The sequence below is a fragment of the Sinocyclocheilus grahami genome, unplaced genomic scaffold (genome assembly GCF_001515645.1).
Source record: "Sinocyclocheilus grahami isolate Dianchi unplaced genomic scaffold, SAMN03320097.WGS_v1.1 scaffold355.1, whole genome shotgun sequence".
Taxonomy (NCBI): domain Eukaryota; kingdom Metazoa; phylum Chordata; class Actinopteri; order Cypriniformes; family Cyprinidae; genus Sinocyclocheilus; species Sinocyclocheilus grahami.
In genome coordinates, this window is record NW_015505534.1 from 126,431 (window position 1) to 141,281 (window position 14,851).

At 39.4% G+C, this 14,851-nt stretch overlaps 1 protein-coding gene across 2 annotated transcripts; it reads right to left on the reverse strand.

Moving 5' to 3' along the window:
- Window positions 1–1,360: 1,360 nt before the first annotated feature.
- LOC107548780 (beta-1,3-galactosyl-O-glycosyl-glycoprotein beta-1,6-N-acetylglucosaminyltransferase 4-like) lies at window positions 1,361–10,306 on the reverse strand. 2 transcript variants are annotated; one of them, XM_016229588.1, is made up of 2 exons: window positions 10,237–10,306; window positions 1,361–2,727 (listed from the first exon to the last, which is right to left on the reverse strand). In XM_016229588.1, the coding sequence occupies exon 2, from the start codon at window positions 2,724–2,726 to the stop codon at window positions 1,467–1,469; it is 1,260 nt and encodes a 419-aa protein (XP_016085074.1). In that variant the 5' UTR covers window position 2,727; window positions 10,237–10,306; the 3' UTR covers window positions 1,361–1,466. The 2 variants fall into 2 exon arrangements, with proteins under 2 accessions (XP_016085074.1, XP_016085073.1); XM_016229587.1 differs by lacking the exon at window positions 10,237–10,306 and adding an exon at window positions 2,860–2,937.
- Window positions 10,307–14,851: the final 4,545 nt, after the last annotated feature.

Sequence of the window (14,851 nt, forward strand, 5' to 3'; positions counted from 1 at the left end):
CCCTGTCCTGCTCAAATACAACAGCTAAGAGATATTATGATTCTCCAAAAACAAAAACTTTATTCATACAAACGTATTTCAGTCAACACACTCTATTACTACAAAGTAAGTGCAAAATACTGCATCCCAGCACACATGACACGATGATGCACTGTGTCTCTCTCTCTCAGTATCTGGTTGACATGACTGTGCATGAATTGTGGTATAACTTTTGTGTCTGTGGTTAAAAACAAGATTTTTCATCATTTTTTTTCCCGCCATCTTGATTGATGCTTATAATGAAATTGTGGTGTGCGTCATGGCAAGCGTGGTGTACTGATGTGTTCACTGTGCAGACTCATCATTGGCATGATTGAGAGCAAACGTGAGAGGTCACGGGCCTACGGCAGGGTGTGGGCAAGTAAAAAATAGCTCCTTGTCTCAAAAAATAAAAGAAAGTCGCAGCTACAATGAGAAAGTAGCTAAATTTGGCGACAAAATCCCCAAATTGGCAACACTGATAAAAAGTGTTACAAAAGAATTTAACAGATTTAGTACAGTTTTCTAATATAATTTGGGGTTAGGTCCGTAGATTTCGGTTTAGGTTATGTATATAATGTGTAAATTAGGATTTCTGTAAGCTTGAATGAATGAAAAGAGACAAATAAAGACTCAATAGTGGAAAGCATGAATATCCTTAACCATCATAAAAAATACAACTGAAATAAGAATAAAACAGAAGTTGAATAGGTAAAATATAAAAAACTAATAAAAATACTCAAATTCAAATGAAAACGGAAACTATAATACTATAAATACTGTATAATATAATATAAATCATTTTAAGCAAGTTACATGCATTAGTTTCAGCTTTAAGATTCTTTATTGGCATGACAAATATTTGTACGTTCATGCTGCAAAATTGTTTAAAGCTGCTGCATGATAATGCACATAAATGTCGACGATAGCAGAGAATTTACACACATTATTACCCTTCCTTTTTCAATTGGGTTAACTTTAGTATTGCTTGAACTTAAAGCCATGATAATTCATGTATTCATTTCGTTATTTTGCTAGACAATTCTGACGTTTTGAGAGCTCAGTTGCGCTATTGACCATTTTTTTGTTAACAGTGGGTCAAAAAACTGATAATAATACAAATTTAAAATAATTTACAAAGTATCTTTCGTATATACAAATAAATAATCTTACAATTCTAAATGACACATTCTATATCTCATTAGTATTTGGAGATCTGCTTAATGAACACTACATTCATTTTATGAATATTTTTTTTTATTATTATTTCAATTTGTAGTTATTTTGCAGGGGTAATATGGTAAACAATGCAATAATACATTAAGTAACCAACTCATGCTCCATTCTTTTGTACACAGCAGGGGGCGACAGAGAATAACTTGCAACATGAAACCAGATGTCCAGTATTAGTGATCTCCAGAATGAGAATCCATTATTTATACTTCACTCTACACACTCAGACGTTTTTCTGCAAGCTTTTCTTCTAAACATTCCATAAGAACAGGATCCACTTTTGGATCCACTTTATTAGCAAACCAGTGGCCATAGTTTAGCAGCCATCTGAGCTCCGCAGCACCATAAATACACACTTCTCGCACATGGACTCCAGTGCATGGTGGATAAAGTCTCTCTTCTAAAGACCACCACTTCACCAGGCGGGTTTTACTTATCAGTTCTGAGATCTCAGGATCAGATCTTGGCACTTCCCCTGGTACTCCAGGCACACGAATCAGAGTTGCCCAGAAATGTTCATCAGGTGAGTATGTATCCTCAGACCAAGCCAAGAAATCCCTGGCTAGGGAACTCTGTTGAACAAAAACCACAAATTCCCTTGAGAGTGTGAAGTACGCGCTGCCCACAAACATGTCTATGTTGTGAGGAGGTGGAGATTTCATCTCAGAAGTGCTTACAGGTGAGTTGTAGTACTCTGAATTACTATCTTTCAGTAAATGATGAAAAGTCCAGCGCCATTGCTTTCCTCCAGGCCACTTGCTCTCCACCATGTTCCTGCCTTTCAGCTCTGTTAGATCCGACACCAGCTCAGCATTTGTCCGAAGTGGAAAGTCTTGACCACAGAGGTTGATTACATACTTCCATTTGACCTCAGAATCTAGGAGGTCAGACAGGCAATTAAGATCCGCTTTGAGTCGTGAGATTCCTGCGTACTGCACCCTCTCCAGCTTTGAGGCAATGAAGACGTTGGGGATGCAGCGGGCCAGACCTTTCATTGCTGAAATGAAGTCATCTGAGGACTTCAGATCATAATGTATGCAGTATATGTTATGTGGCATATAAATGGCCCTTAGTAACCTCTCCACAAGAGCCACATCCTGGTGAACAACCAAAGAAAAAGCAAGGGGAAATTCACGCTCAAAGTCAGAGCCTTGAATCGCACCATAACCTTGTGACACAAATCGATCACAGTCAGAGGTGGCATTCACAACAGCCTCATCTGTTGGCCCTATGTAGCTTTTTTGCTTGCGAATGGCTAAAGTTTTGCCCAATTCCACTGGTTCCATTTCATATATTGCTGTGCAATTAATTTCATATTGTACTGTCAGCCGTGGCCACTCAAACACTCTGGTTTCCTGTCTTCCTCCTTCATTTAGACTTAAAAGTATGACAAAACAACACATGAGAAGTGTCAGTGCTAAAAATGAAAATAAGATGGTGTTTTTCTGTTTGAGGTGCAGCCACAAGTTTTTCATTCTGTAGGGAGAAATAAAGGCTCTTGTTACACATTATGAACATTTCGCCAACAAATTTCTACCTACAGTATAGCACAACTTAACAGTGTTATGTTGCATTCATAAAACAGTTTAATGAAAAAAGTTAACTTACATCTTACGCGCATGTATTCCCAGTCACTTTGTCTATATTTGCTCTACCATCAAAAAATAGTTCCAAGCAAAACCACAGAGTCCCGTCCCCATCTCAGAGCAACTCAATAATGGTGGTGTAGTGGTGTCTTGCTTGCATGTTTTGAACAAACAAGGTTTTTCAAAGAGTTTCTCATTGAGACAATAGTCTGCTAATGCCACACCTTGAATGTTGAGTCAAAAAGTCATTCATTCACAATCCTTGATTACATCTCAGAGCAACTCAATAATGGTGGTGTAGTGGTGTCTTGCTTGCATGTTTTGAACAAACAAGGTTTTTCAAAGAGTTTCTCATTGAGACAATAGTCTGCCAATGCCACACCTTGAATGTTGACAAAAGTATGCAGCTGCAGTCAGGGCAGAGTCAAAAAGTCATTCATTCACAATCCTTGATTATTAATGCTTGAACTAGAACAAAAACAAAAATAAAAAAAATAAAAAAACAATAAAAAATTAATTCCATATTATGAAAGTAAAGAAAAAACATAAAGATTAGAAAGTTATATTTTCCTTTTATTATTTGTGCATTTAATAATCTTCTTTTAATATAATTTGATAAGTTTAATTTCCATTATCATTTATATCATATTTAATTGCATATTTAACTTTTTCTCACTTTAAAAAGTGTTATACTTGCTCACATAAAAATTTAAACTGGGCAAGGGTGTTAACCTCAGTAATAAAATAAACAGCAAAACCTCACACTTGATCTCCTTTCAAGAAAGATTCATATCTTCCATTTCGAAGTTTTGTTCATTTTTGAAGTCGAAATGGTTATTCCTTTATGATAGCATTGTCAAACCTCTATTGTCTGCTGATTACATCATATTTAAATATACATTGTAATTAATTATCTGACAAAGAGAAACAAATGCTTACCCTACAAGGCTAATCCCCACTATTCAATAAAAATTCAAATTATTTCACTCTGTGCAACCTTGTGCAATGTAAACAACTGCCTCAAAAACAAACTTACAGGGTCACAAAATAGACTTTTCCTTAAATTGTATACTCAGTTGAACAGCCTAGACACAACTAAATTGAATTTTTTTCCAAAAGGCAAGCAGTAGCCTACTTTATAGTGACTGATAACTACTTTATAGTCAGTGATAACATTCCCTGTACACAAGATTGCCACAAGGCACTTATGCACAACTTGTTTTACAGGATTCCATCTGCCTCTGCCATCTACATCTTTTTTTTTTTTTCTTTAAAGAACTTTTCACTGAAAGGTTTTTTGGGAACAGCTCTTCAGTGGCATCAATGTTAAAACTCCCTATTGGAAAAAAAAAAGTTTTTTAACTAGAGGCCAAAAGTGTCAAGAGGAGTGGAATTTATGTTAATAGTGGCATACACTACATGATATGTAGGTCAATAAAATCACCGAATGAAATGCAAATATCCTCACTACTAATTGTCCAATTAAATCTAAAACGTATTTCCTTCATGCATCAGAATAGGCTAAAAACAACTAAATGACTACTACTTACATTCATTTCTGTGCCCAGAAGACTGCTTGACAAGGCATTATTAAAAAGTAATGTGGGGTTTAGTATAGGACTATTGTATTGTTTTAATTGAGTATTTGAAGTATTTTAACTTAAAGCATGCTTAAAAATGAGCTGGTATTTTTAATCAGGTCGTTCCTGCTTAACGTTTCTCATAATGAATGCCATCATCCTATGTGACTCATGGAATGTGGTCATGTCTACCTTTTGTTATTCTTATTTATTCTCATTTCACGTTGCATGCCAAAAACACAGAAAACTCGTTTAACAGTTCTTTTTGAATAGATGTGATCCAGAGGCGTTGGCAGCAGACGGGCCTGACGGCGACAGGCTCGCCCACTCTGATGAAAGACAGTTTATTATACACATATAGCATAATATTTGTTAAATAGTTGTTGTTTAATCTATTTTAACACAATTAGAGAACTATTATAGCATCTCAAATAACTAAAATAAATGAATGTGTTTTTGCTTAATTCTTGATGAGTTTGATTGACAGCAGTGTTAGCCAATTGTTATAGGCTGTTTCGGGCATGTCGCGCATGTAAATTTGTGCATGTTCACCCATTCAGTTGGACTGTAATTTGCAGCTGTGTTAGAAAATGTTAGAAAAACAGCTGCACACCGGTTTGAGCTTGAACTTGCCCCAGCTGTTGCCAGTCGTCCACACAAAGATTAGCCTATTTTTTATTATTTATTATATAATTTTTGTGACTGACGCCGGCGATTAACTGCACCTGTTTCCTCATTTGTAGGCCTATTACTTTAAATAACGAATTAACAAAAAAAAAAAAAACCACAAACATGACATTTCTGAATAAAATAATTTTATACACTTTAGTTATATCTAATTTGCCATTTTCAATTAACATAGGCCTGTTACATTCTTCTTATTAGCCTATTATTATTATTAAGTTACTTTTATTATTAAATTAATATTAGGCTACAATTAATTTGCCCCACAATAATTTCATGGCGCATCACCGAATAACTGACGTGCTGCAAGGATAATAAAGATTAGGATAGCTTACTCCTCATTGAGAATGTTTTTTAAAAAGGTCTTTCAAAACAGGTTTATTATTGTCACTGTTGTGTCAGGAGGAAGACGAAGGAGACAGCTGGTGCAAACCAAACTCTGTTTTAATAACAAATGGGCAGAAGGACGACGGGAAAACATAACATGGTATAACGGTGACCGGACAACCAAAGACTGAACAGACTGGTGCTTAAATACAAGACAAACGAGGGTGATTAACTAGACATAGGTGATACAGTTTAACTAATAACAAAGCAATGAGCAAAGGAACTAATGAACACCGGAACATGACCAAATAAGGAAAAACAGGAACCTAACAGGAAACACAAGGAAAACTATAACAAAATAAACTGAACATGTGACATTACTCCCCCCTCCCGAAAGGCGTGTCCCGCGCCGTAACAGTTCCACCGAGGAGGGAGGGGGTGCCCTGGAGGCTGGTGCAGGACGGGGACAAGGAAGGCCTCCAGGGTGGATCAGGCAGTTCAAGGTGCCATGGCGGATCAGGGAGCTCGGGAGGCCAAGGCGGAGCAACTTCCGCGGCCCCAGCCCCCGCCCAGCCTGAATGAAAAAACCTGTTTAACACGAAATAGCCTTCATTTCTTCTCTCTTTATTTATTAATTTATTTTTCACTAGCCTATGTTTGGGCCACAAGAGAAATATTAAGGGAGTAAATTAAAACATTTAGCTATATAGGCTACCATTATCAGCATATGAAGTAGATTTGTCTCTCGTCATCTCTGAGAGAATATGCGCCGTTAATGCAGCATTAGATACCGAAAGCGCCATCAGTTTTTACTTTCACTTTCTAGTGAATCGACTGAGATTAAAGGGTTAGTTCACCCAAAAATTTTAATTATGTCATTAATTACTCACCCTCATGTCGTTTCAAACCCCTAAAGACCTTCGTTCATCTTTGGAAACCAAATTAAGATATTTTTGATGGAATCTGAGAGCTGTCTGACACTGCATACCCTCTAAAAAATGTTGGGTTGTTTCAATATATAATCAGAGGGGTATAGAAAAGTTTATGAAAGTGTCACTCCATAATACAATAGCAAAATAAATAAATATGTATAGTATTTTTATGTTACATTAATCAGTATTTAGCACACCTTCCTAAGGAAAGGATATGGACCAGACGACATTGCAATTACTAAATGATATTTAGACAGACTTAAAGAAGTTCCAAATCTATACTTGTGGCCTTATTATTTCAGTTATTTTGCCTTTAATGTAAATAAACATGTGCAAACAATATACTTGCTCTTGTGAATTTATTTGGATGTTAATTACATTGTACGAGCTGTCTCTTTAATACAGTGTGGTTTACATACATGTTGCTGCTGATTGGGCTGACATGTTTGACACACCCACCAAACAAGAGAAAACACATCTCAAACCCCGTTGCACACCTTTGCACACCGTTTCCAGGAAACATGTCGTTCAAACCGGAAACCGTAGCAAAACGGTGCACACCGGTTTGAGCTTGAACTTGCCCCAGCTGTTGCCAGTCGTCCACACAAAGATTAGCCTATTTTTTATTATTTATTATATAATTTTTGTGACTGACGCCGGCGATTAACTGCACCTGTTTCCTCATTTGTAGGCCTATTACTTTAAATAACGAATTAACAAAAAAAAAAAAAACCACAAACATGACATTTCTGAATAAAATAATTTTATACACTTTAGTTATATCTAATTTGCCATTTTCAATTAACATAGGCCTGTTACATTCTTCTTATTAGCCTATTATTATTATTAAGTTACTTTTATTATTAAATTAATATTAGGCTACAATTAATTTGCCCCACAATATTTTCATGGCGCATCACCGAATAACTGACGTGCTGCAAGGATAATAAAGATTAGGATAGCTTACTCCTCATTGAGAATGTTTTTTAAAAAGGTCTTTCAAAACAGGTTTATTATTGTCACTGTTGTGTCAGGAGGAAGACGAAGGAGACAGCTGGTGCAAACCAAACTCTGTTTTAATAACAAATGGGCAGAAGGACGACGGGAAAACATAACATGGTATAACGGTGACCGGACAACCAAAGACTGAACAGACTGGTGCTTAAATACAAGACAAACGAGGGTGATTAACTAGACATAGGTGATACAGTTTAACTAATAACAAAGCAATGAGCAAAGGAACTAATGAACACCGGAACATGACCAAATAAGGAAAAACAGGAACCTAACAGGAAACACAAGGAAAACTATAACAAAATAAACTGAACATGTGACATTACTCCCCCCTCCCGAAAGGCGTGTCCCGCGCCGTAACAGTTCCACCGAGGAGGGAGGGGGTGCCCTGGAGGCTGGTGCAGGACGGGGACAAGGAAGGCCTCCAGGGTGGATCAGGCAGTTCAAGGTGCCATGGCGGATCAGGGAGCTCGGGAGGCCAAGGCGGAGCAACTTCCGCGGCCCCAGCCCCCGCCCAGCCTGAATGAAAAAACCTGTTTAACACGAAATAGCCTTCATTTCTTCTCTCTTTATTTATTAATTTATTTTTCACTAGCCTATGTTTGGGCCACAAGAGAAATATTAAGGGAGTAAATTAAAACATTTAGCTATATAGGCTACCATTATCAGCATATGAAGTAGATTTGTCTCTCGTCATCTCTGAGAGAATATGCGCCGTTAATGCAGCATTAGATACCGAAAGCGCCATCAGTTTTTACTTTCACTTTCTAGTGAATCGACTGAGATTAAAGGGTTAGTTCACCCAAAAATTTTAATTATGTCATTAATTACTCACCCTCATGTCGTTTCAAACCCCTAAAGACCTTCGTTCATCTTTGGAAACCAAATTAAGATATTTTTGATGGAATCTGAGAGCTGTCTGACCCTGCATACCCTCTAAAAAATGTTGGGTTGAAACAACCCAGCATTTTCAGAGTGTAGCCAACAACGCAACTGAAATGTTCCCAAATCCAGAAACATAGCAAGGAGATCTGTAAAATAATCCACGTGACATCAGGGGTTCAACCGCAATTGTACGAAGCTATGAGAATAGTTTTTGTGCGCAAAAGGAAAAAAAACGACTTTATTCAATAATTCGTCTCCTCCTAAAACAACATATGCTGTTCTGTGTCAGCTGCGTCACGCCGGATCTGTTTCCTACGTTGTTGTGATTTGATCTGAACGGAAACAGCGTATCCACGTGGCGCAGCTGACACAGAACAGCATACGTTGTTTTACGTCCAGTGGATATTCTCCAAAATGGCACCAGTGTGATGCGGAGGAGACGAATTGTTGGGTCTTGGGAACATTTCAGTTGTGTTGCTGGCTATGCAGGGTCAGACAGCTCTCAGATTAGTTCACCCAAAAATTTAAATTCTGTCATTAATTACTCAACCTCATGTCGTTTCAAACATGAGGTTGAGTAATTAATGACAGAATAAAAATTTTTGGGTGAACTAACCCTTTAAAAGTTTCACCGCATAACTCTTGCGCAAAGTTTGCACGTTGCTTGTGTGATATCCATTGGCTCGCCTTCCTGGTTTAAAACAATTATTTATAATATTGCAACGTATAACCCACCCACCCTTGAGTTTGCAGTTGGGGGCCGTGGATTTGTGCTAAATTGCCACTGGACTTCGCCCGTTAGTTAGCCTAGTGGCCGCTCACTTTTGCCCAGGCCTGCCCAAAAATAAAATTCTTGCTACGCCACTGATCATCAGAAATGTTTAACATGTTAAATGTCAGTCACATTTTTTTAGCACTGAACTGAAAATGATATTGAAAATGTCATTTTATGAAAATGTAGAATATACTAAACTACATTCTTTTATTTTATATAACATATATTTTACAAAATGTGTGCGTTATAGATCATATTGAGGACATGATGCATCAAAAAGGAAGAAGCTGTTAGAATTTTTTTTTATTTTAAACATAAAATCAGTCACCTGTGAGAGTTAACAGGGTAATTGTCATTTGGTCAGTGCTGACTTCATTCTGGAGTAATTATAGACTGCTTACCAAGCTAAGAGAAAGGCTTTGAGGAAAGTCAGAACTGAATAAAAAAATTATTATTTGCTTTTTGCAGAGTACATTTTATACACAGCAAATGCATGAGTGTTAATTTCTTGGTGTTACTTGTGAGTTGTAACACCCCTTTGTGTGAGACATAACACTGCTGGAGTAAATAAAATGAAAGTGTTGGTGTCGTTATTGGAGGGGCACCCCCATTCAAGAAAGAAAACGGCAACGTTCAGCACAAGAAAGAAATTAATACAGGTTTGGAACAACTTGAGGGTGAGTAAATGATAGAATTCTCATTTTTGGGTGAACTAACGCTTTAACATACTTGTTGCTGAAATAATTGAAGTAAGAGTTTTGATATAATTGATTAATTATGAATAGGGTCTCAGTTACTTTAATACTTATGTTTAAAGTATGACTTCATCCTCAAACTATCTTTTACTCTCTTGTTTACCAGCACACCTACCCTATGATTGAAAAACAGAAGAACAGCTCCACAAACTGCGGACCAAGATTGCACTTAAAATTGTCACTTTATTTCCTCATTTGGAGGACCTATATTCTTAGAATGGATATGTGCATAATTCTTTCAGATTAAATAGTGATGAAAAATGTATTTAACAGTTTAACTTTTGGTAAACGTTTGGATAATCCTTCATGTTGAAATTTATAGTTTTTGTGTTTTTTGCTATTTGTGTTTTTAGGAGCACTTCTATGGCTGTTGAGTTTATTGAATCCATGAAACATCTAATGCACATCCCTAATTCTCATCAAAAGCTGCAATTCAGTTGCCCTTACCTCTGAGATCAGGAAATGTGGTCAAAAGATCTGGAATCCTCCCCAGTGTCCAAGTCCGCTCAGCTGAGTTCGGGCTTCCTGAGGCTCGAAGGAAGTTATTCAGTTTCAGAATAATAGGTTACCCAAAATAAATTACATTAACTTCCTCAAAATCATCCCTGCATTCTTCCTTATTTGGTAGTCTCCTTGAATACATACACAGAGAGGGTACATAACCTTTATCACACTTAGCACAGAGTATCAAAAGGAAGAATTGCAGGGGTTCTAAGTATAACATGAAGATGCTCATCTCTATTTAAGCCCACAAAAATATATATAACACCTCTAAAAGCATGGTCCAAGTATACATTGTCTCAACCACACAAGTCACACTCATATACAAAAACAATAAAATTAGTACGGTTAGATAGAGATTTTATCTCACAATTCTATTGTAAGATGCAGCCCCTTTCTTTCCACCGTCTCAGAAAACAAAGCATATAGCAATTTAAGCCACACGCCTTCAACACTTATAGATTTGGGGAACAGAATGTGTGATCAAACTTGCATCTGAAACTTCTATACTGTAGTTACTAATGTGGTTCGGGTTGAATTAATCACTGTGGTACGTCTGGTCAAAACGCAGCAAAGATGCTTCCTGATCCACAGACGATTTATTCCACTAGCATGTACAAACATGTGGGTGTTTGTGTGGTTTTTTAGATGCACGCACACGATTAAACACCAATAGAAATTAGGAAATCTCTCGTGCACTCCACACTCTACGGATTTATATCAACAACTGATGATTCTTATGACGCACTTTACAGCACATTCTAGCATACTCCGTAATTCCTCAAGGGGGCAGTAATAGTCTACAGTCATTGAATAGTCCAACACATACCAATATAGCTCTATTACCTAAGAGTGTCTGAATACAGAAACCTTTGCAACAGCCGCCCCCAAATTTGCACAGTCAAATTTGCTTACTCAGAAGGACTCGAAACTGTGATCATGTCTGGGAGTGCTGGTAGCTTAATGAGGCGTGCTACAGGTCTGACATATGTTCTGTCCTTAATGCTAACCTCAGCAGTTCTGATTCGGCCATCAGCACCAGGGAAAACATTAGTAATCCTGCCTACTGGCCAGAGAGCTCTAGGTAACTGTGGGTCCACAATCATGACGATCATGTCTGGCTGCACAGGATTCTTTTCCCTCTGCCATTTACCACAGGTTTGTAGGTTGGGCAGGTAGTACTTTGTGAAGTGCATCCAGAACTGATCAGCAAGCACTTGAGAGTGCCTCCACCTACGGCGGCTTAAGAGCTCAGTTCCATGATAAACTGTTTGCGGGAGTGATGGGTCTAGCCGCCCCATGAGAAGAAGGTTTAGAGTCACCGGGTTGGGGTCGGCAATGTCTGTGGACACGTAACCCATAGGTTTCGAATTCAGTATTCCTTCTATTTCAATGAGAACGGTGTTCAAGACTTCCTCTGTCATGCTTTGCCCTTGTAAAGTGGCATACAGGGCAGACTTGATAGATCTAATCTCACGTTCACATACTCCTCCAAAATGGGGACTACTGGGAGGATTGAATCTGAATTGGATTTGCTGTTTGGCAAGCTCTGTCTGCAGGGTAGGACACAATGTTTTGAATTGTGAATTGAAAGTTTGTGCCCTGATCTGATAGTAACTCTGAAGGTTTTCCTCGGCGGGATATGAAGCATCTTAGAGCCATCAGAAATGAGTCATTATCAAGGCTACTTAAGAGGTCGATGTGGACAGCATGGGTTGTCAGGCATTTAAACAAGATACCCCAACATTTCTCACCTCATCTACCTATTTTAACAGTAAAGGGGCCAAATCAGTCCATTCCCATAGAGAAGAATGGTGGTTTGAATATCTGCAGTCTGGCCTGAGGGAGATCTGCCATCTGAGGCACTGTTGGTTTAGCTCGCCACCTTTGACAATCAGGGCATGAGCATTGTTGCCGTTTAACTGCTTCTCTGCCACGTAAAATCCAGTATTCACGGCGGAGTTTTGCAAAGACACGTTCCGAACCAGGGTGATGCAGCTCTTTGTCTATGTCCTGAATGAGAAGTTGGGTTATTTTGTGGGATGGATCTAGAACAATTGGGTGGACAATGTCTGCATCCAATTGTAGAGTGCGGCGTAGTCTCCCACCAACTCGGATGAGCCCCATTGTGCTGTCATACTCGGGTGCCAACGTTATAAGGGGGCTAGAGGACAGTACTGGTTTACCTGCGACTAGACAGTCGAAGTCCTCGAGAAAGCTGTCAATTTGAACTTTCCTTAGAATGTCTCTTTCTGCTGATTGATGATCCTCAGCTGAAGGATCCCCTTTGTTATCTGCCTTCGCGTGGCGTAGAAGTGCTGTTGCTTCAACTAAGGCTTTAAAGATACTAAACTGGGTCAGGCAAGGACTGAACATCAACGACTGTTACGTGACTACAGAAAGAAGGCTTCTTCAGTTCAGCAGGATTCTCAGATGTGCTTATGTCAGGGGTAACAGGCCAGTAGCAGGGCAAGTGCCAAAGATAATCTGGTCCTTGTCTCCATGTTTTGTCTGTGGCTAGTTCCTTCAGAGTCTTCCCATGAGTAATGTAGTCAGCTGGGTTATTGGTGGATTCCACATACCGCCTGGTGTGTGCACTTGTAAGTTCCTGTATTTCGGCAATTCTGGTGCCCACGAATACTTTGTAACGGCAGGATTCCGACTGAAGCCTTGTCAGAACTGTAGTGGAATCAGTCCAGAGTACAAAGGATTCAATGTTCAGAGTAAGCTCTTTAGCTAGTCAGGAAGCTAACTGTGCACCTGTAAGAGCTGCACACAGTTCCATTCGAGGCACAGATAACTGGCGCTTAGGAGCTACTCTTGACCTGGCTGTGAGGAAGGCTGCCTCAACACTTCCCTTTGGATCCTCTGTGCACAAGTATGCTACAGACCCATATGCCCTTTAGGAGGCATCACTGAAAATATGTACTTGCCGACTACAGTTAAGGGAATCCAACTGGGAGCTCACACAGCAGCGTGGCAGTTTGATTTGGGAAAGGTGTTGCAATTCCCTTTGTCAATCATGTCAGGTTTGAAGAATGTCAGTTGGCAGTAGTGGGTCGTCCCACTCTCGTTGCTTAGCCCAGAGACTCTGTATAAGGATCTTGGCCCGAGTGATATAGGGAACAAGGAACCCGAGTGGGTCGTACTGGCTCACTACTACCTTGTATATATTTCTCATTGTGGGAGTTGGACAGTTGTCGAGGCGGTTTTGGTATCCAAGAGTATCAGACTGACACATCCAACGTAATCCTAATGCAAGTTCTTGAGGGTCTAGTTCGGTTTGGTTAAGTCAAAGCTCACTGCTTTCTGATCTGGCTTCCTTTGGCAGATGATTGATGACATTAGGAAAGTTGCATGCCCATTGTCGTAGTTCAAATCCTCCTTCTGCCAACATATTCCTCAGTGTGTTCACCAACACTTTAGCCTCATCAGGTGTTGCAACACTCTGTAGACAGTTATCTACATAGAAACCCCTTTCTAGGGAGTGGCGGACATTGTCTTCTGGCTGACTGTGATCAATTACGTGCTTCTGTAGTGCGTATGTCGCACAACACGAACTGCAGGTAGTCCCAAATGGGAGCACTTGCCACTCGTAGATGTGAGGGGGTTCCTCTCTATTCAGATCACGCCATAAAAATTGGAGGAGGGGCTTATCCTTGGCCAGTAGTCTTCCTTGATGGAACATGCCCTTTATATCGTTACTAAAAGCTACAGCGTTCTCCCGGAATCGTAGCAATACACCAAGTAAGGAGGACCCCAGAAGGGCAGGCAGAAGCAGTTTGTTCAGGTTCTTACCTCTGTATAAGAAAGAGCAATTAAAAACAACTCTGTTTTTCCCATTATGGCTCACCATATGGTGGGGAATGAACCATGATTCTTGATCTTTCTCCGTTAGTTTCTGCTCTGGTACTTCAACCACATAACCTGCCTGTTTCAGTCTCTAAATTTCAGCTCGGTAGGCCTCTGACTTTATAAGATCTTTAGCCAGATGAGTCTCAGTGGTGTGCAGATTCGGCATCACTGCTTGCTTTGTAGCGTGCAATTTAGGCATGTCCTTAACTCTTAAGAGAGGTGTGGCATAGCGTTGTTTCCCACTGAGTTGTCTTTGCCTCTAACAGGTCGAAATTTCTCACTCCTGTAGGGCAGTACATCAAGTTGCCAGAGTTTCTCGATGTGTCTGAACAGCTCATTGGAAAGGGAAAGGATCGATATGTTGAGACACTGCTGGGTCAAAAGTTGATGTTGCACAAGCTTAGCAGGCCCGTGGACTGTGCATCCTAGTCGTGTCTTCACTGCTGCTGGTCCACCAGGAGGTCCCAGGCATACAGGCTCAATCGGGGTAACTAAGTGGGGATTTTATATATATATATATATATATATATATAACATTTCTGTCCCCCTCACTGGCCTGGACTGTGGATAGTCACGTGTCCTCTGTTGTAGAGTTGATGCCTTGGAATAGCAGTCAGGTTCACAGTACTCAGGGGTTGATGGACATGAGAGAGGTTGATCTTTAGTCCCTAAATTTCGCAGTCTGGTAGTTAATTCATCCACCAAA